General features: G+C 48.1%; 5 protein-coding genes across 5 annotated transcripts; all 5 read right to left on the reverse strand.

Moving 5' to 3' along the window:
* Positions 1 to 909: 909 nt before the first annotated feature.
* Positions 910 to 2,795, reverse strand: GGS25DRAFT_492894 (DUF1766-domain-containing protein). The gene has a single exon (XM_049261218.1). The coding sequence runs from the start codon at positions 2,397 to 2,399 to the stop codon at positions 1,131 to 1,133; it is 1,269 nt and encodes a 422-aa protein (XP_049117220.1). The 5' UTR covers positions 2,400 to 2,795; the 3' UTR covers positions 910 to 1,130.
* A 927-nt stretch (positions 2,796 to 3,722) lies between these two features.
* On the reverse strand, positions 3,723 to 5,748 carry GGS25DRAFT_522257 (putative MFS multidrug transporter; the record flags this gene model as incomplete). The annotated part of the gene is made up of 5 exons (XM_049264196.1): positions 3,723 to 4,270; positions 4,342 to 4,920; positions 4,981 to 5,231; positions 5,303 to 5,379; positions 5,464 to 5,748. The coding sequence occupies 5 exons, from the start codon at positions 5,746 to 5,748 to the stop codon at positions 3,723 to 3,725; spliced, it is 1,740 nt and encodes a 579-aa protein (XP_049117221.1).
* A 1,084-nt stretch (positions 5,749 to 6,832) lies between these two features.
* Positions 6,833 to 10,195, reverse strand: GGS25DRAFT_492907 (uncharacterized protein). Its single transcript, XM_049261219.1, has 5 exons — positions 9,031 to 10,195; positions 8,709 to 8,891; positions 8,322 to 8,543; positions 7,954 to 8,228; positions 6,833 to 7,845 (listed from the first exon to the last, which is right to left on the reverse strand). Exons 1-5 carry the CDS (start codon positions 9,693 to 9,695, stop codon positions 7,118 to 7,120), a joined length of 2,073 nt encoding a protein of 690 aa, XP_049117222.1. The 5' UTR covers positions 9,696 to 10,195; the 3' UTR covers positions 6,833 to 7,117.
* A 139-nt stretch (positions 10,196 to 10,334) lies between these two features.
* GGS25DRAFT_492910 (uncharacterized protein) lies at positions 10,335 to 14,020 on the reverse strand. The gene has a single exon (XM_049261220.1). The coding sequence runs from the start codon at positions 13,526 to 13,528 to the stop codon at positions 10,622 to 10,624; it is 2,907 nt and encodes a 968-aa protein (XP_049117223.1). The 5' UTR covers positions 13,529 to 14,020; the 3' UTR covers positions 10,335 to 10,621.
* A 5,942-nt stretch (positions 14,021 to 19,962) lies between these two features.
* Positions 19,963 to 21,697, reverse strand: GGS25DRAFT_492922 (ribonuclease T2; the record flags this gene model as incomplete). Its single annotated transcript, XM_049261221.1, has 3 exons — positions 21,203 to 21,697; positions 20,995 to 21,129; positions 19,963 to 20,910 (listed from the first exon to the last, which is right to left on the reverse strand). Coding segments are annotated over exons 1-3 (890 nt in total), but the record flags the coding sequence as incomplete, so codon positions are not given.
* Between the last annotated feature and the right edge of the window lie 6 nt (positions 21,698 to 21,703).

The following is a 21,703-nucleotide window of genomic DNA, read 5'->3' on the forward strand; positions in this document are numbered from 1 at the left end:
AGATACTTTCGGCGCGAACGCCCCGCGGCGGAATGCCATAATAATGCGCATCCTCGCCTGCAGGAAGGAAGCAAGTAAGAAATGTCAGGATGCGGCAGCGCACATAACATCCCAAGCTAGACTAGACAGGAAGCTGGTTTTGAAGCTGGTTTTGGGGCGAAAGGACCGTGACAAGACAAGACCTCCTGTCTACCGCTCGGTATGAGATCCGGCGCTCACCGATTGATCTCCCGACCGAACATCAGTGATACTTCGGATAGGATTGCTTATAGGACCCGGGCTGCATGCAAGATACTTTTTTTTTCAACAGGTTACATTCCTCCGTTTAGTAAACCACTTACGAAGCCCGTTGACATATACCCGGGTACATGGGCATGTTTTTGGTATTCTTTCGATTGCACAAGTTAAGCAAAATTCTCTTACGCGCCGCCCCCCTACACCAGATATTGTTCAGTATTCTCCCTAAAAATGAATGGTGCGATCTGATAAGGTGGCCCTCAAAGCTCGATTATGAGCGCCACGGTGGCGTGGCACAGACGAGCGTACCATCGCAGACGCACAACAATCAACATAACGAGCACAAGTCCATCAGACTTTGAAAGATGCAACTGTGACTGTGACTGCAGTAAATGCGCATTAAATGGAACCTATCGTTGCGCTGACTTTATATTACAATATGCCACTAGATCATGGGAGCCAACACCAATACTACCAATTTCTTGATAGCAGCGGCGTGGTCCAAGTCGTCGGGTGGATTGCACCAATATGGGTCTCCTGGAGGAAATGCTGAGATAAATATGTATGTTGGAGGAATTTCATGCTACTCGAAGCAGTGCAACCGCTTGTGTGGCAGATATAATAGCATCCATTAAGGGGTCAAATCACACAAAGGGGGCCAACACTGGTATGCTCAAATTGCGAAAGTCGACGTAGTCAGTCGTATTCCCATTTGCTTTAAAGGTATAACCCTATGCTATATGCTATGCTAACCTACCTATGCACCCCAACCAAGCCGAGTGCGACCATGTTTATATCCGGATAGTTAACGCGTTAAAGAAAAAAAAAATGCTCGTCGTGTTCTCGTGATCTCATGATATCATGTGCACCTTTTTCAGGTGTTTATACACAATTTACGGTTGGGCTTCATCCCAGTCGGACCAGCGCCGGACAATCTCATCAACCATTGAAATGCCCTGCTTGCTAGCATCAACCTCAAACCATTCCTTATGCGCCCTGCCGCAGGCTTCGCAATTGGCCTTGTCGCTTACTCGGAGGCCGGCCCCCGCGAGTTCCAGGTGTATCAGCCGCTCCACTTTGTGACTATGGGGCATCTTGCGAGGCGTGGATGGGTGGCTGGAGGAAATGTAGGGGTAGTAGCGGACAAGCGACAGGTTATAACCGCACTGGCGCTTCCATTCATTGAGACGTCGCTGGACATTCGAGGCCCGACCAATCTTCAAAAGGACTTTCTTGGGCGATCCAGCTTTACCCCCCTTGACAGCGAACGACTCCATCACGTCGCTGGTACGTCTCTGGCGACCACCGTCCGGACGGGGAGGTGATAGGAGCGACTTGGCTGCCTCGGCAGGTGCAGTTGATGATTGCGATTCGGGAGTCAGCCAGAATATATAGATATAACCGGCTTCATCTTGCTGCGAGATGGGCTTGGCTAGTTCTGCTATAAGCTGCGAAGCCGTCTGTGGCGATGCGCTTGCCGGAATCAACGATAAATATGTCGAAGTCTGCAACTTGGTTGGATCGGCAGGACGTTGCGAAGACCCAGTGCTTGGCCGGGGACGAGAAGGAAGGGCTGAATGGTGTTGGGACGATGGCGGTCTAGAAGAAGCAGGCCTAGCAGGCGCATGCTGTTGCTGTATCGGCTTGGGCTGGGGTCGCACTGGACGCTCCTCCTCTAGTTCAGGGATGGTGAAGCAGCAGCAGCTGAATCCTTTCGCCTTGGGTTTCTGTTGTGCGTTGGCCGTGTGGCCCGACTGCGATGGTTTCTCATTATACCGGCCGTCACTAGGCTTTCCGGCGGCATGCGCTGGTTTCCGTCCTTGCCTTTGCGCCTCAACGATACCAAGCCGGTCAATAAGAGTGTCTAAGCTTGCGCGGGATTCAAGAATGGGCGTAGCGTGCAGCTTTGTTCCTGGAGTGGACTTTGCGGACAAGCTTGCCTGATCTTTATGCTGCCAGCAATAAAGGTCGGGGTTACTCGGATCGTCTACGCGTAGCTTATTGGATTTACGAGGAGGGGGCGCTGGAGTAGAATCTGGGGTAGCGTTTAGATCCCGGCGACAGGGACGGCCCCCGGAGGTGATACCTCGACATGTCGTAGCTGGATTTTTAGAGTCGGAGCGACCAATGAGAGATTCGGGAGTATTGGGAATAAAGGGCATTGTCCTTTTGTCTCGAATGAATAATGCGATTGTGTAAGAAAATAGATGTCTTTCTATATAAGTCTAAGCAAAAAAAGCAAAAGAGCAAAAGAGCAAAAGAATGTATAGACTTCTATAATGAGGGAAGGGGAATGGAAGGAAGAGGAGGGGAGGTGATGGGAAGTATTAGTAGTCAACTCATGACAAACGCCAGCATTGTATTAACTTAATCATAACATGGCTTCGGTATGCAGTGATGCACAGCCCGGCTAGCATTTTCACAACTCAGAACCCATTTACTAGTGAGTCAAAAGTGTTCGATATTCAGCCAAACTATGGTACTGTACATACTGTAAGATGATGTACAGGTATGTAACTAGTAACTACTGCTAGTAGTATTAATTAAGGAACATGAAGGGGGGTCGGGACGGTTGGGTGAGAGACAAGGGCGTCTAGTTACTCGCGCGCCTTTTGTGGGTCATGAGGACTCCCAGCACTGACAATATGTGGCTTAACCATGGTAATTGTTCGAACTTGAGGCAATCATTCAATTATCATTGATGGCTAAGTCGTGGCTAAGACTTTACTGGGCCCCCCTGCTAGTGTATTTACCCTCAGGGCCCAGGGGTATTGTGTAATAGACCCACTTCACCAACGGGTACGTGTAACACTACTGCATAGTACTAGAACTTTAGAAGCTCCATGGATCTTTTTTAAACTCCACAATGTCCACATGAGTCCCAGGAACTGGTAAAAATCATGAATTATTGAATTATTACCCAAACTCTCTTTGAAACAACTCAACGCCAACGCACTCAACTATCATTCCATCGTTGACACCCGACAGCCCTATTGCTCTTATATTATAAGCGCGCTAGATATGCATATGAGAAGGGAAAAAAAGACAACTCATAAAAATCTCTTCATCTTTTCATCCTCGCCTTGTTTTTTTGACCTGGTTCCTGGAAGGGATTGACCAAACACTCACGAACTGATCTCTCCGATGCACACGTTGCGAGAATACAACCTTCATCTAACTAAATCACACCAAGTGGCCGGTCTATCCGGGTCATGGGTACCGTCATATATTATTAGTTCTTATCCCGCCACGTGTTCTAAAGACCTATTAGATCGGGTTTCTTCACTTCAAACCTAACAGCAGCAGTAGTCGTCTAGTAATCAACAGGTGACTGTTCGACTTCGGCCTAAGTTTTCGGGAATATTAACGATAGGATAATAAAACGGTCATTAAATCTATTAACGGTCCTTCCCATGTCAATACCTTTCAAGCGGATGAGTACCCGGATGGTGAGTCGTACAACTGCTATAAGCAAGGATCTTTCTTCATGCTCCTCCTTTTCCCGGCTCTCTCTTCTTCCTCATGTCCACCCAACCCATACCCCAGGATGCCACAAAGCTCACGCACGCAGCGGCGAGAATCAGGTAACAAACATTTCGAAAACTGATGGAATAGGCCAATATCACGCCATCGAGCTCTGGACTACCAGCCGGTACTAGGGATCTGACTGCTTGAGCACTACCACCCGCATTAAGCGCCGCCGTAGGATCCACAGACGGCGCAAGCTCAGCAATCTGTTTCAGCAAAGTTTGTGTGAAGATCGTATTACCAACGACCACAAATACCGCCGCTAAGAAGTTCTGCGAGAAAATCAGGAAAGCAATTCCTATCGCGCTCTGTGCGGGTGGGAGTGTGTTCTGAAGCGCGACCAAAGCAGATTGTATCCCACAACCCCTGGTACCGAAAATAACTTGATATCCGATCCATTCAGCCGCCGTGGTATTGGGGTTCCAGGTTGAGATCAAACCGGTAGCTATAGCGGTGCCAGCGCCAGCGAACACCGCCCATGGAAGATAGTAACCGAGCCTCGTCACTAGATACTTTTGTTTAGCTCACATTCATATAAAGTCACGGTTGATATTGGGACTGAAGAGAATGACTTACATAGTGCTCCAGAGATCAGGACGAACACCACCGAGGATAGGATATTAGGTAACATGTACACACCGCTGAGAGTTGGACCCACGCCCTTAACAGCCTGGAAGTAGATGGGGTAATATTGGGAACCGACGAAAACGCAAATCATTAAGCATGAATATTGGAGGGTGCTAGCCCACACGACTCGTCTACGCACCATGGAAAACGGTATCATAGCTTTGTCACCTTGGCGATACTCCCAGTACAGGAAGATCGGAAGGCCAACACTAGCACCTACAAAAAGCCCAATCACCGTTGAGGAATTCCAGGGATAATCAGCCGATCCAAATTGCAGTGCCAGGAGGAACATTATAGCCGTGGGTGCAAAGATGGCGAAGCCAACGAGGTCGAGATCCGGGATAATCTTACGGAGCATGGCGAACGAGAATTGCGGCTTTTCGATCTGGTCGGGTACGCGCAGGCAGGCGAGGAAGAGTGCAGCAAGACCACCTAGTGGCAAGTTGATATAAAAGCACCATCGCCATGTCACATACTGGGTAAACAGGCCTCCTAGCAATGGCCCGACAATGATACCTATCTGGCCGACTGGAGCGATTGTGTCAGCCTTTCAACGCCATCTTCTCGGGAGATGGAATAACAGCTTACATGCCATTAATAATGCCATATAAAAGGGTCGCTTCTCTAGCGGGACGGCGCCAGTTATTATTGTCAAAGCACCATTCTGGAGTCCCGAGCTACCTATGCCGGCGACGGATCGGCCCGCGATGAACATGGACGAGGACTGGGCGACCCCGCAAATCAAAGAGCCAAGCTCGAAGATGCCAAAGAAGGATATAAATACCCACTTGGCACTGACACGAGTATACACCTTGCCGGTTAGAGGCTGCAATGTAGCACTATTGAAATGACCTTGTAAGCTAACTCTCTTTTCACCTTTGTTCATGACCACAGGAAAAGGGGTGGATACCTGGAAAGTTGGTAGGCACCACTGTACCAGCCGATATCTTGCAAGCTATGAAAATCCGCCGTAATTTGCGGTACAGCCTATTGTCCAGTCCACTATTAGCCCTTGTCTTCATACCTTAATAGGTGTCCGCCCAAGAAGAGGACTCAAGTGCGTCAACTCACCGTGCTAATGATTGACGAGTCTAACATGAGCAAGAAGAAGAAAGTGACGAGGCTAAACAGGAGAAGGGCGAGTTTAAACCCCGATATATATTCGGTGTTTTCGACTGCTTCGTTGTCTACCAGCAACCCATCTATATTCGCCTCCTGAGCTCTAGCGTTTGGTGCAAGTTCGGTGTCCGCCAAGTCGTCTTTTTCCTTCTCTTGCATTGTTATCGAAGACTCAGTGTCGCCCTCACGATCAGTAAATGAAGGTTTGGAAACTTTCAAGTCGTTGGTCTGCTCCATGGTTCGCTGTCGGGGGTTCCTTGGTACGTATGCTAGAGATTACGTGCTACTCGGTATGTGTATAGGCGCTATATCAGTGTTGATAGGGGCTATCCCGATTGTATAGGATATCAGCTGAGGCAAACGAAGAGTCTGTTGTGTATAACGCTTCGTCTTAGGTACCTAGATACGCAATAGTGTTCAAGCCAGTATCCAGCAAAGAGCAGGAGTCGTATATATACACATAGGTATCTAGCCAACGAAACGAGTGAATAGAAGGAAACAACCACGTCCAAAGTCATTATGTGTACTCAAGACCTTGTATGTTTGTGAGATGAGCCGGATTTGGCTATACAGTTCCAGTGGCGCAAGCATTGCAGTACTCTCTGCAGTATGTGCTGAACGCCAGACCGGAAACCCTTTCCAACCCCGAGCCCGAAACCCGCCATTTTAAAGGAAGGGGAATACGTTTATACTATAGTTATTACCCATCACGATGTTATGGGTCGTTTTCTACTCCTTTTTGTAGGTAGTGCTTACCTGCCTATCGGGGCACTCTTCCTACCTTAGTTTTCAGGAATGTGGTAGGTATTGTTGTTGGTTCCTCGACGCTTACAGGGCTACGAGGGAAGCGTTAGTGCATGGGACGGAGTTCAACGAACTTCAACTTTAACATCAGAGTTGACGGGTGCCTGATATACTGTAAGACCGTTAAAACGTGGACGTGACGCTGCTGGGTTGTGTGCAATACCTACGGTTGGCTGTTGGGTTTTTAGTTTAGTGATTACCGCGCTATAGGAGCTACTGTAGTCTGGGGCTCGCTTGGACTCCAGTTGTAAATACTCTAAACCCGTGAGGATCCACACGAACTACCTCCTACCTACCAATACTGTTCAGTATTCTACCTGTCTGCATACATAATAGGTAGTATACTATCTCTAGGTTGATAATTCTCCGAAATCCGTAAACGGAGAGAAATGAAGCGACCATTCAGCTGTTTTAGTTTCACAGTCTGGATACCTAGGTAGGTATACTCGGGGATAAAGGTACTATATATACCTAGGATAACTATATTCCATACCTACCTAGGACTCATGCACTCATTCACGCTTTCTTCTACCCCTAATCCTATGACAATGACACAAAAAGCACACCAATATTATGTGAAGTATGAAGTATGAATAAGCATGTATATCTAGGTAAAAAAACGAGATCTAACCCGTATCCTCACGCACCGCCCTTATTCCCAAGAAACCAAAGCAGTGGGGTATTTCAGCTCTATCTAATTGTCTAATAGTTAGTAGTACATCGTAAAAGCAAATCCACCATGAGATCAGAACATTACCACTGCCTAAGATACCTAGGTAGGTAGGCAGGCAGGTAGGCACCTCTAAGTATACTCCCCCTCCCACGACCGCAGCATATCCGTCAACCAATGGTCATCGACCCACTCCATCGACGTAAACTCGATCCCCGGCGTCTGCAAGTGATGCTGACTCGGGTCGAAGACCGGTGGCTCGGGCCCCGCCTCGCCTTCCCCTTCCGCCGCCACCCCGCCGTTCTCCACCTGCTCCACGGCGGCGTTCCACAGGGGAATCGTGCCGCGGAGCGCGTTGGCCGCTCGCGTGTAGTAGTCCGTGCTATCCGACTCCTCCGCCTCGCCCCCGCCACCGTTACCGCCACCGCCACTCGGCTCCAGCCCAAACAGCCGCGGCACCTGCGCGAACTTATCCGCGACCCTCTCGACCGCCGCCATGAGATCCACGCTGCCGCGGACAATGTTCCGATCCCAGTCCGGGTCGTCGACCATGAGCAGCCTATACAGCGTCTGCGTCGCGCGGCCGAGATGCAGCATCGGCGAGAACGAGATGTACGCGTACTCGAGGCTGGGGAACGACAGGAAGTTGTCTAAGCCTGCCTTGCTCGCCTGTAAAGAAGCGTAGTACGCTTCCAGCTTGCCGAAGTCGATGGCGCCGTTGGTGGTCGTGGTGGTGCTGCTGCTGCAACGGTCGGCGGGGCTGGGCTTGAGGGGGTGCGTGGTCAGCCAGGGGTTCACGTGCCAGAGGGACATGTCGGCGATGGCGAGCTCGGTGGCGTAGAGGTGGCCGAGGAGGATTTCTTCAGTTGAGATGTTCCGTTAGCGTATACGGCGATACAACATGCGAAGGGCTTTCAACTTAAGGGGTGAGGAGGCGATGGACAGAAAAAGCAATAGAATAAGCATACTAGAATTCGCAAGCGAGGGCGGAACACTATTCCTGACCGTCTCCAGCGACGCACGCAGCGCCTTGGCGTAGATCATGGGGGGCGGCTTAATCGTGCCCGGGAAGTCGACCGACCGCCACGTCACGTAGGCGATGTCTTCCTGGATCTTGTACGTCTTGACGATCGTCACCAGCAACTCGTCGTTCTGGCATTCTGGGTTCGCCGCAAGCTTCTGGAGGCAGTCCTCCATGTGGGCGCTCCACCGCATCGTTTGCGTTCTTAGGAAGCTGGATATGCTGTAGGACAAGGAGGGAACAAATAAGTATTTAATTATAGACTTGGATATTGCAGTCTCCGTATAGTAACGAAATCCGGGGGTAAGTACGTACCTAGAACAAATAATAAAACACCCCAGCACAGCTCTCCTTTCCTCGTTCGAGCGAGTCGCGGGGAGCGCTGTCTTGGGGTAGGGATAAGTAGGCTTGAAGCAGTGCAGCTCCCTGAAGAAGTTATCTTGCGGTCGTTTGTCCAGGCGAAGATCCGTGACGATGGTGACGGCCAGGTTGACCAAGGCCACGATATACGGTTTGCCGTTGAAATAGTGCATGCCCCTGAAAGCAAAAAGAAAAATGTTAGACGAGGTTGCGAAAGGGGGGTAGGAACAATCCGCAAAGACAAAAAAAGGATAATAGGAGAAAAAGGGGTCTACTGGATGAGAATGTTCCTATACCATACCCTCATGATCTGAATTGTCTAGGAGACTGGAAGTTACATACCAACCGAGAAAAGTGAGGAGTCCAAGTAACAGATCCACGTTCCGATCCAGATCAATCAGCATCCTCTGTGCGACGATCTCTCTGACCCTTTGGCTGAGCACCCCCTTCCGCGACTGTGACTTGCAGCAGAGGGTCACTATATTCAGCCACAGGAAAGGTTTCGTCTTTTGTAGTTCATCAGCTCTATAGGTGGTTGTTAGTGGGTTACATGCTAAAAGGAGAAACAAACTTAGAGGAAAGGTTCGAGTGGAGCACAAACGTAGGTATCTATCAAGATAGGCCTTAAAATAAAAGAGGGGGGGAGGGCACGATAGTTACTAACGTGGTATTCTGAGAAATATACACAAATGGGAAGTACTGAAGAAAGTGGTCCCGAAACAGACGGAGCGCTTCCTCGGCCTCTGCCGGGGAAAGACCAGGGTCCGAAGACGAAGCTACGGATGGAGGAGTAGGATACGAAGAGTTTATCGGATATCCATCACACAGCATGGGACGGTCCACCACGGGCGTCATGGTTGTGAGAGGCATTGTGCGACCGCGACCATCGGAACCCGGCTTGTGGTGGCCGGTCGACACAGCGGCCGAGACGGGATTCGGGTCAACGACAACGCTAGCGGGCGGCGTGAGGTCCGCACTGGCGGCAGCAGCTCCAAGCATTCCCGGTGCTGCTGCTGCCGCCGCCGTCGGATTCCCAGCGGCCTGGGCCCGGAGTATCGAGACTAAGTCATCGAGCTTCTCCTCCAGATGCGCCGTCCTCTCCGCAGCAGGCCGTCTGGCCGCACGCTTGCGCACGCCGGCAAAGGGGACGCACTCCTTGCCCAAGCGGTGGCAGCGCTCACAGACGGCGCTAGGGCCCCCGCGACTGATGCACTTGCACTTGGCCTTGGAGCAGTTCGTGCAGGCTTGGCCGTACGGTGCCGATTTACGAGGGGGGGACATGGGCCCCGTGCCCGTGACCCGGGCTAGACCACCACCAGCTAGGTCCATCCAGCTACAAAGGCAAAAGTAGGTAGGTACCTAGGTTAGTTAGCGGATATAACCAAAGAAAACTTGGGTGGCAGGCAGGCAGGAATCAAGCAAGCTTGGGTCGGTTTCTCAATGCAAAAAAGATACGACGAAGCGGACGGTCCGGAATAGACGAAACCCACAATTCCCGACCACGGGATTGAAGCGATCTGGCAAATAACAATGTTTACATAAACACGATAGGAGAAGAGAAACGCAGTAATCAGATTCGAAAGAGTCTAGGATCTGAATTGCCAGATACGAATAAGTGCGGGATTGGCTCAATATGTATGAATCCCGCCGAGATATCGATTGGTACTTTGTACCAAGTACTCTTTTTTTTCAGGGGCTCAGCTGGTCCAGTGACTCCAGTCACTTTAGCACTGAGGCCTGTGCTTTGCTTACTGCAGTGGGTTCACGTGAGCGGCTTTCAATTTGAAATCCGTCCGGCATCCATCCTTTGATCGGCTACCCCTTTTAACTACGTCTCTTTTTTGACTACATATGTACCTACCAAGTAGATACTTGCACGGTACTTACATAATACTATAAGAACAATATTCAATACCCCACTTACCTACATAGCAATAAGGGGATGGGGAGGTCATAAGTAATCACCATAGTCTATAGATTGGTACGTATGATAACTTACATCAGTATCACTTCCAGGAGCTTACCTATGTACATAACTAGTCACATCACATACATAAATAAAGTAATAAATAGCTTGCAAGATCTCAAGAGATGCGGTATAAAAGAACAAACTTTCTCATTGCCTATTCCAATCTACTCAGCCTGAACAGATAAGATGGACATCCCCGTTGCGGAAAACCTAGGTACGTATCAAGATAGCCTTCAGCCTCCACACCTCAGCTTGGCGAGCGTAAACCATTGGACGAATTGATGGGTTACGGTGGAGGGCTCATTGGATCCCCGTCGCTACCAGTTCCAAAGCTGCCCCCACTGAGACTACCACTACCACTACCAAGGCTCACAGCCTCGCCGTCAGCATCGCTTCGAGGTCCAGTTGGCGTCGGAAACTCAAAACCAGGAGGAACGCTTGAATACCCAGAGTTATTTTGGCCGTGTGAAATGGCTGGAAATGTACTGTTTCCTTCATCTTCCGGCGTGCTGACTTGCGTAAATCCAGACACATCACTAAGCATCGAGGATGAACGACCTCTAGCCTTAGTACGAGGCTGCTGAACATTATTCGATGTGGCAGCTCCCTGCGACATGAATCCTGGCGCAAGTGCTGAGTGACCCCAAAGTGAGGAATTATACAAACTGTTGTTCCAGGAAGCGGTAGCATCATACGGGGTCGCATTATTTGCAGTCGCTTGTGTTGATGGAACTGGGCCTGGAGATGAATATGGTACGGTAGCATCGGGAAATTCGTAGGTGGCGGCGTAAGCATAAGCTGCCTGTTGTTGCGTGTGAAACGAATCAAGCTGCGCTTTCAGTGCCATGTTATCCTGTTCCTTGTTGTAAATGGCGGTGTCTACTTCGTTGATCTTGGCGATAAGATCACGCTCGACTTTTGCAATATCGTTTTCGTACGTCTCCCGAGCTTGCCGACGGCGTTCTGCTTCATCAAGGCCGCGAGCATTGGCGTCAGCTATCCGTGCATGCTCACCGTCGACTTTGGCTATGCGATTGCTAATCTTGTTGCGTTTTCCTTGAAGGCTAGTCTTCTCTTCCTCAAGAGCTTTGATTCCACGATCGACAGACGCTTTGAACCCCTTAAACGCAGCAACGGCGCTGTCGTACTTGGCCTTCTCCTTGGTCCACGTAGACTGCTTAGATTTCCAGGCAGATCTCAAAGATTCAGGAATTGACTCAAGCCCCTTCAATTCTGCTTCCACGTTCATCACCGCCTGCTCGGCCTGCTTCTGCTGGGTAGTATTCTGCTGGATTTTTTGGCGTAGCTTATCGTCACCCGTGCCGGCTGACAGAACTGCTACAGAAAGCTTTTCATTCTCCTTCTTCAAGGCATTTGCCTTGCGGTGGAACTCCTTTCGCAACGCTTTCTGGCGAGCCTTCTCTTCAGCCAATTTGCTTTCAGCGGCAGCGATGGAAGTCCTGAGGGTTGTGATGGGCGAATCAAGTCGAAGAGATCGTTGACCGGTAGGCTTGTTGGTACTAGCATCCACATCTGCCGACTTGGCTTGGGTGGTCCTAACACTAGTCGAGAACAAAACCTCATGTGTTGTGGTGCTGACGAATTGGCATTCGTAGTTTGACATAGGAGTCAACCCATAAATATCCCCACTCCATCGAATTCCCTGGCAACCATCCTCCTCGGCATCATGCACCGGAACCATCCGAGTGGGTTGCCAGACTGCGTTATTCACCCTAACGTAGAACGGTTTGCAAACTTCCATTCTCGAACTACCTTGCGAAGCGTTCGGCTCGGATGTAGCGGGGAAATGGCTTGTATTGAAGCATACCTCGTCGCATCCAACGTAGGATATCCAAATTTGTTCAGGCTGTGTGTTGAAAGGGGCATTCCCCAGGTTATGAATGTCGGTAGCATTCGAACCTGCGGACTCCGCTGCGGCATGAGTAAGTTCATATTCTTTTACAACGACAATTTTGGTACTCGCTAAGGCTGCCCAAAGTGGCTGCCGATTCCGAATCTGTGCGCTTTGTTTTCTTTTCTTTTTTGTAGTTAATGCTGTCGTACTTTGAAGAGACGCGGTATCGCTATCTGGAGTAGAAAATCCTCCGTCATTTTCTGCAGCAAAAGATTTTCCTGCCTCGGGATCGGCGGCGTTCTGAGCTAGGATGTCGCGTCTCTCGCGTCTTAAGTACCAATCTCGAATGTATTTAACGAGACCCTGCGTCAAAATGTGGATGGCCAATATGCTCTTGACCCAACCGAACCATCCCGTCTGTACTTTGTCATAGCCACGTATGGACTCTAAAGACTCAAGGGGGTCGTCAAGATCAGGAGCCATGAAGCGGCTCGAGCCCAAGAGATATCCCAGGGGAGAATACTTCATCGTTGTGTGACGCAGAACGTGAGACAATAGGATCATGCTGAGACAGATGAGTGTGTTCTTCATGGAGCCTCCATCTCTTGAACTCGAGCCACCACCCAGGCCTAAGGCAATGACCATCTGTGCTAGATCTAGAATGACGTGTTGAATCGGACCCCATAGGAATAGCCATATTAAAAGCACGATACCATCAACACATACGACAGTCGCCAAAGAAGGGGCACCTAGATTCCATTCGAATACATCGCTAAAGGTCAGGCCATTGCTCGTCACGAAGGTAAGCAAGGTGAAAAGCACATATATGCCGGACAAAGCAAGAGGGGGGATCTGCATTAAGATGATGAGAATGGCAATAGTATCTTGCAGGGGGCAGGACCGGAGGACAGTAAGAGCGAAGTCGACACCAAAAGGACCAGGATCACGGTGGACATTGGAGTTCTTGGTAGCATTTACATCGATACGACGGTGGTTCTCCTCGAGATGGGTTTGTCCGACATGAGATTGGTAAGACTCAGATGACGAAGATTCGGAGAAGCCGCCAAGAGAGCCTCTTCTCAAAGACTCCGTGACCCTATTGTCGGCAGGCATCTCAGTCGGTTGCTTGGAGTATCCGTTTGCGTAAGGAGGCGGTGTCGAGGGAATCGGGGGCGTGGCTGCATCGTCGATGGGCTGCTTCGCATTTCCGTTCAGGTGGACCTGGCTTTTCTGCTTAGAGACGCGCTTCCCGGGTCCTACTAAACCGTTTTCATGTCTAGTATCGCGAGGGTTGGAAAGACCGTGCTGTCGCTTTGCCGATGCTGAAGCGCGAGGCATACGCTTGCGTATTGCTGACTCGACCCAGAAGCTTGTTCCGAGCCAGCCAGTCAACCGAAGGCGACGACGATACCTGTATCTCTCTCCTCCGAGACTTCACGCAGACTCACCGGACGACAAACCAGGGAAGAGTCGAGTCTGGACTTAACAAGTCGATCCGAAGTAGGATTCATAGGAAGTCGAAGCTATTCCGAACAGGGCGAGGCGTGGTGAGGCGAGGGAAAAGGAAGGGAAGGTTTTTTCTGGAAGAATACAGCCGTCATGCGCTGCAGGTGCTTTTCCAACAACCAAAGTCTAATAAATAATTGACATTTATCTGACAACGCTGTTAAATTGGCAGGGTACTACTAAGTAGAGTAGTGTATATAAAATAAATCGAGTGACACTTTGTGGGATGTGAAGATTTATCGAAAACGCGGGACTCGATAGTAAGATGTGGAAGATCGTGGGATTGAATTGATCAAAGTGGGAAATGCTTGGTGGGAGAAAAGGAACAAAAAAGGCAGTACGACGGCAGGCACCCTGGGTTTGCAGGCGAACGAAAGCATTTAGCTCTGGTACATGGAGTACATGGTACAATGATTGTATACATAATTCTATTGGCGTACAACCAGCAAACGACTAACATTGGGAAAGTGGGCTTTGTACCTAGGTATGTCAAACAAGGATCTCCCAGGGCTAACATGCACATGTGGTAAAGTGCGAATGGAAAGATACATACCTAGTAGTTATGTTACTTATGTAGTACCTACTTATGTACGCCGTAGTATACTACCTACCTAGTATTAGGTAGTATGTAGTTATACATCAAACCTTAGAAAATACATACCGAACTAGTTATGTACCTACATAGTAGTAGTGTGTACTACCTAATGTATGTATGTATGTCATTCACAAGGCTCTGGTCTGCTACATTTATAGATGACGGGAAGCCTCCAGCAGGGCACTTACCTACCCGCAACAGCATCCATGGATGCATGTTAAAAAAGGATTGTAGTGTACCTGTACCTACCCCGGTGTAAGGTGCATGTTTGTGTTGCAGGGCGAACATAGTAGGAATGACTAACTCTTTTAGGGTATCTGTTGCCGTACTAGTCTTTTCAGTGGCTGGGAATATCGCTTTTTGTACTACTATAGCACATCATAAAAGCCCAAATTTAATAAATTACGGTAGGTGCGCTTCGGTACTTACCAACTAGCTACATATGTAATTGAATTAATTGATGGAGTTTCTGCTAGTTTAATGGATTTAGTTAACTGGAATGGATACATATCTCGTATAGTACACTATTAGGTATGTACATAATAGGTATTAGGTATACATAATTGAGAATATGTATCTCAAGGTTTGCTCGTCGCTGTTTTTGTTCCGGAATACTTTTTCCCTTAGCCTCCAAACACGAACACGTACATCACTTTGAAAGGGCGTCCATGCTGCCATGAATATCAATACTATGTAGGTCATGTCGGCATGATCTTGCTGTCAGCATTGCAGCTGCTGAGATCCTAGTTGCCTACTGACGCGCGGCTGTCGATAAAGATAGCAACGAATACCATCCATCAACAAGTAAGAATTGGGAATTTGGGATTCCGCTCCATCGAAGATCTCTTGGGAACTTGGCGGCTGTTCCCCGGCTTACTTGGCATTGATGTCAAGCACCAAACCGGCACTGGCTTGAACAGGCAGGTTACCTACTGGAGTGCTTACATGTCAGCTGCTCAGCATGTCTTTGCATTGAATACATACCTACCTAGGTACCTAAAGGACAGCCTACACTAGCAAGCTAGATAGGTATAGAAGGTCCAATCATCAGGATCACTGCAGTCGTGCCCAAGTCCAAAATACGTTTAAAATTTCATCTCCGACAACGTTATGTCCTAACTCGATATAAATCGCGGGGTGGCGTGTAGTGTTCGGCGATCCGACCGAGATAATCATGGAGACGCAAAGACGTTCAGTAAGAGCTTTATGAAACATCCGCCCAGTGCTCTAGATCACATGGCAGAAACAACCTTGAAAGTCATTACATATAGTATGGATAAGCCCGTTAACCTAGGGCTGTTTTCAGCTTTTTCGGCTCTAGTGTGCTAATTTTTTCCCTTTGCCTCCTCTTCTTCCATCTGCTAAAAACTTCAGCAGAACCCCACAATATGGAGACTTTTGCGATGAATTTTGCGTAAAAATGCATACTACAGTATTTACGCGTGCCGCTATTATCGACATCTACACAGTAACTAGAGCCTACCAGGCCTGGTCCTAGTGTCCATGGAAGTATTGTATTGTACAATACAACGGGACCTGAGCCATGCTGCTTTAAGCCTGAGCCTGGCTGGAGTTTGGCCTGAGCTTGGCCTTCTCACAGTCTGCCTATCAGTTTTACATACGTGACTAAAACTGGACTGAGCTGAGCCTCAGAAAAAGCGGCATCAGCGCTAATCCTGATGTTGTCCGAACAAAAGCTGCCACGGGCCATGGACCCCTAAAGAACGGTTTAAGAACCTCAACGCCCCCTACCACAAGTTGACAAGCACAAAGCCGCTCCATATCAATAGCACTATCAAAATGCATGTATGTATGTATGTATGTATGTATGTATGTATGTATGTATGTATGTATGTATGTATGTACATATGTGTGTGCATATGTATGTATTGTACCATGGATGGCATGTTGATGAACAAGGTTCCATCATATGTGATGTGATAGCGCAACATTATGGTAGCATCCATTATTATATCTATGACACTCCTGAAAGGCCATAAGGGACTATGCGCCACGAGCTTGTTCAGACATCCAACTACCTTTTCCGCCCCTCCTACTAATAACTTCATCCGAAGTCTGACAAGCTGACAAGCCAACAGTTAAGCTTACTACGTGTAGTATTAATAGCATACACCCGCACACACACTTTCTTACTCGGTTTCAGGTTTTCACTTTTCAGAACGCACCCCGAATGTTGTTGTCGAAGAAAGGTGCTGTTCATTACCATACTGCCATAGTACATACACCAAAAAAATACCTATCTAGAATCTAGATAAGCAGTCAAGTATCATCTACCAACTAGATATCAATTAGGTTTAACGCGGGGCAGTCCCTTCAATGCTAATATCTTGAACGGATCAGCGATGTGACCTGGTGACTGGACAAGGTTATTACTCATTATGTACAGTACTTCCATCCTGTTACTTCGGCTAACAAGGAATAGTGGCATGTTACTGGCTAAGGTTGTAGCTTAGGATGCTTAGGAGCGGTACTGTGAACGGAGCTAGGCGGAGCCAGCAAAAGTCATGCAGCGATTTTGTAACCAGTGAGTGGGCAGCAAATTTGGACTTGCGTCGTCGATCATTGCCAGTGGAGAGCGGGCTACTAAGCCTACTTTGGCTCTTACCTAAGTAATAAATACTCTCAATTCTCCACCACTCCGAGGTATTAGATGTATTGTACAATACATGCAGGTAGCCCTAGTAGCCAAGGCTTCAGCGTAGTGTTCGCTACTAATAACATAGTATCTATGCCGAAAAAACCACGAATTCCCACTGGAGCACTTGAGCTTTTCAGACCAGAGAAGGGAACGAAAGAGTTTTGTTCCACCAAATACACAACAGAACGGATACGCCTCTAATATTGATCGTTCCCTTCCCATGGCAGTTCAAAGTCTGTGGGCATCGAGCACGCCATTCATTCCCTACCCAGAGGACTTCCTGACATGCCTGGACCGCTGTTGTCGAACGCAGGAGAGGGAGGGATGACGGAATGCAGTCAACCAATGCGATCTTGGTCCCAATGACTACACTACAGATTGTTTCACCAGCCGAACTAGCAAACGGTAGAGCAGTAAATTATCGCGTACCCCCACACCACACCACACCACACCACACACACACACCACCATCTCGATTTTCCATAAGAAATAAGTAGGGGAATTTCGAAATCCCAATCTAGCGGCCCTATCGGCATTTAAGCGGCTGTGAGATCCATTTACCGAGAAACGATTAGTACCAGCATTCCCATGGAGCTATCGGCCAATGCCATACACACAACATTCTCATTTCCGATGGGCATACCCAGTCCCAAGGAAAAGTTGACCTTTACGATATGATCTACCTCCCTACCTAGCATACCTAGCATACCTAGCATACCTAGCATACCTAGCATATCGTAACATCTGATTTATCATTCACCTAACCTAACCTATGTATTGTACCTAGTAGATGCCCAGCTACTACCCCTAGTCGGCTAGGGCTACATACGTCTACCTAAGTAGGTAGGTAGGTACATGTAGGCATATACTTAATACCTCACTCGGTAGCATATACTATATATGTATTTCAACTAACCTACAAATGTAGAGAGGCCGTCACGAAGATCATCGTCCATCTTGGCGCTCCCCCCTCCCGTTCCCCCAATTTTTCCGGCATTCGAAATGCTGGTACAGACACTCTTTCCCCTTTTCAACGCTCAACCCCTCTTTCATGAGGTGATATGCCTCTTTGGTATTTGGTTAAAATCAAGAATCGCGAGGTCTCGTGTCTATCTCGTGCCTGCAAACTGAGCGCTATAACGCGTATTAATATATATTCAACTTACACCATATCTCATTCGAGACACAGCATGTACCTGTAAGAGGCTTGATGATGGGCAATGAATAGGAATATCAATTGCTTCTATGTATATTCATTCGACCTAGTATCTACCATATGTCTTGAAGCTAACAAAACTGAAAATCCAGCTTCCTGAGTACCCAGACCTCACCCATAGCCAGGCTCCTCTCGTGAAGTAAAACTCTTCAACCACTCTTCTAACTCAAATAGGAGACCAGCTCTTTCAATAGTCGAGGCAGCCACGTCTAACAAAGCCGCATACCTAGTACTGTAGCTATGTCAGTGGGTGACTTGCATCTACATACATATGTGCCCCTCACCCCCCTTTTCTTACCTACATGTAAATACCCACCTACGTAGGTAGGTAAATAGGCATGGAGGTACTTGAGTGGCAGACACCCAATATCGGGAAAAGGTTCCATTCGATCTTGCTGATGATCGCGGGGATGGGGTCAGGCCGTAACTGAGGATGTGGTAAGGCAAGTTGTCTCTACGAAAGCAAACCTGGATACAGGTTTTTTATGAGTTGCCGTGAAAGGAGGGTGGCACGGGGGAGCCCAAAGGGACCAGCTATTTCGGCCCAGTCGCTTAGTACCGACAAAGACATAGAAGGTAAGTTGGTAGGGTACTAGGTACTTGGGCAGATGAGGCGATTCCCTACCTATGTAGGTCCTCTTCAATATCACTACTGCAATGGAACTAAGTAACCTAGATATGTATGTATGTAAAGAATCACACATAGGTATGAATATCTAGCAAATAGGTAGAAGCCCGCCACTAACCCCCCAGTGTGACAACTCTCCCCAATATTCGGGAATAGTCATCCCCACACTCACTTCTCGTTCGACCATGTCAAGACATGGAGTCTAGAACAGGCAGGTTAAAGAGGGTGTGCATCCAACCCCATAGCTTTCCCCATCTTCGATGCATAGGTATCTAGTAGCCAATGAGTAATAGTACCTAGGTAGAAATATAAAAAATCGTAAGACACGGCTTTTAAGGGGGTCGCGTATATTAGGTACGAACCCAAACACCGGAAGAGATCATCCAGGAAACGCGGGGCGAGAGGCAAGAAAATGCGGAGACGAAAGTAGATCAACAAGCATGATGCTATTATAGGCTACTTCGAGTTCCTTGGTGCTCCAACTACTGAGATTCACCCTGGCCGCAAGCAACGTTGGTATACCAGACCAGGTTGTAGATGTATACCCCCTGAGAGCGCTTTGTGGCGATTCTTTGGGCATGGCCTGAGGCTCGGATATCAGGAAGGAGTGCTCCTCTCGATATATCGATGGCTCATAGTTATCATCAGCTAGGCTAATGTTTGATATACATTCTTTCCATATATCATCTTGACTTTGCGTATCCTCTTGTTCGCTGTCGCTTAAGTTGGATGTACTGACGCGGATGGGTGATCAAAGAATACTGTATCTCATCTAGTAGCCAACCTTGTTATATCAGATGGGTAACCTAGATACCTGGGCAGATAGTTAAAGATCACCTACCTACCAGCCATAACGTACCGACTTAAATTGCTGGTGTGTAAATAAATATTGAAGAGTCAACTCCTCGGCCCGTTATGAGCCTCGTCACTTCAGCGCTACCTAGAATCCATCTAAGACATCTTCCTGTATTTGAGGTTAAGTGATCATTCTTTTGTCGTAATCTCACTCATCTAGTTGGCCTGGATGTTGACAAAGCCCAGGTAGTTTGATACTGATAGAAGGGCGGACATACATATAATCTATCATATTAACCGCATCATGGAAATGATACATCGCAAAGCAACACGATTTCTCTTTTCAATATGTATACTCTTTTGTTTATTACCAGTCTGATCTGAGACAACGTCTCAAGGGGAAAGGGGATCTATGTAGAGTTACGTAGGTATGTATGCAGGTATATTAACTTGGAGTCCAACGTTATTCCTTTCCACGCCATTGAATTAATACCGAGAAAGGTTGTCATAGTTATACAAGGTCTATGCAGGAGGATAGGTCAACAACAAGCAACCCCTAGTGCGGTCTTTTCTCTTCTGCGATAGTCTTTAGTAGGCTTAAAAGTCAACACCATGTGTAGACAGATTCAAGCAAGACTCGTAAGACTAGCTACCGAGATAGACTTTGATTCCCGAAACACTGAGCAGCACTCGGTAGCCAAGCCGACTGTAGGTAAATCACTTTATAAAAATTCCCAATTTAATATACCTAAACATTTGCCAACAAGGGCAGTGATTGTACCCCTTATTAGCAGCATAAGCCCATATGTATAATCCAAAGTGCCCCAACGCCAGACAAGACCGATGATGCTGAAATGATATTCAAACAACAGATGGCAGTGATATGACCGCTCATTTATGACTCTTAGGCAAGTATCTCACTTGAGATGCGCAATTGCCCTGATCTCCCTTGAAGCTGTCCTTTGCCGGGACAAAGTTACCGCTTTGCAAGCTGCCCTTGATGAAGTACACATACCAAGCTTCGTGCAAGACATTGTGATGCCTGCCGGTACACTTGAGGATTACGCGGCCGCCGCTGAACTCATCGAGCGTGGACTGGATCTTGTCTAGTGAGTACGTCTTCTTGTAGTCCGGTTCGATGCCAGCGTCCATCAAGGCCCGGTAGGTATCGAGCATTTTGAATAAGCTGAATGCTCGGACAAAATAGTCTACCACCTCGATACCTGGCTGATAATCGTCGCCGTAGCAGCTTGGGGCAAGGGTGTTGATGCATGTGGCGTGCTTGTTATATTCGTGAGCCCATAAATGATTGTTCCCACCACTAAAATACGGTGGTCAGCCTTCCTCAACTCTTCGCAATGGACTGTCACTTGAATGTTTTTGTGTAAAATGATGGGGAACGCACTATTTCGCAATCCAATATCTGTTCATCTCCGCCAGAAGATCCCCCTGACCGTAGTGTTCTAGCACCGCACTGATGTTGTCGAATCGTGGGGCCATGCCGCAGAATTGGTCAAATGACCCATCGCAAAGGTCTGGCCTGTAACAGCACACGGCCGAGGTTAGTTATTTTGGTCCAAAGTACGCAATTTCCAGATTTATATTCAACGAACCATAACCCGTGAACGGTCCAATCTTCTTCACTGCCACCGACGTGAACTTTCTCGTCCCAAAATTGGGTGAGCAGCAGACGCCCACCAGGGTGGACAAAACAGCATGAATCGGCAGCGGTATTATTATTGCAGCTTATAGGTCCGTCGATAGGGCATGTCGGTGCGCCGGAAAGAGGCTCGTAGGGAACGACGGAGTGTCCATGGCTAATGGGAGCTGGTGGGTTGAATACGGAGAGAGGATTCGGTAAATTGGACAGTCCCATTGGGAACTGCGAAACGAGGTTGCTCGCATATGCGACAACAGAGCGTAAGGATGTAGGCGGCGCCATTTTCAGGAATTCTACTTAGGATAAGATATTATAAATAGAGTAATTCATAGGCAATAATATAAGATGGAAGTGAGAGATGAAGGTATTTATAAGTAATATGTAAGATTAAAAGTAAGTCAGCTGGTAAAGAGCCAAGATCGTAAATGGAATTGAAGCTCGAGATGTCTCACGG

The sequence above is a fragment of the Hypoxylon fragiforme genome (assembly GCF_022984875.1).
Source record: "Hypoxylon fragiforme strain CBS 206.31 chromosome Unknown GGS25scaffold_5, whole genome shotgun sequence".
NCBI lineage: Eukaryota > Fungi > Ascomycota > Sordariomycetes > Xylariales > Hypoxylaceae > Hypoxylon > Hypoxylon fragiforme.

Bases quoted from the DNA above. Each gene is read 5' to 3' on its own strand.
- GGS25DRAFT_492894 (XM_049261218.1), bottom strand. From the start codon at position 2,399: ATGCCCTTTATTCCCAATACTCCCGAATCTCTCATTGGTCGCTCCGAC.
- GGS25DRAFT_492907 (XM_049261219.1), bottom strand. From the start codon at position 9,695: ATGGACCTAGCTGGTGGTGGTCTAGCCCGGGTCACGGGCACGGGGCCC. The intron at 8,229-8,321 runs GTACGTACTTAC...CTTGTCCTACAG, and splicing joins TGTTTTATTATTTGTTCTAG to CATATCCAGCTTCCTAAGAA. The intron at 7,846-7,953 runs GTATGCTTATTC...TCTCAACTGAAG, and splicing joins GCCCTCGCTTGCGAATTCTA to AAATCCTCCTCGGCCACCTC.
- GGS25DRAFT_492910 (XM_049261220.1), bottom strand. From the start codon at position 13,528: ATGCCTCGCGCTTCAGCATCGGCAAAGCGACAGCACGGTCTTTCCAAC.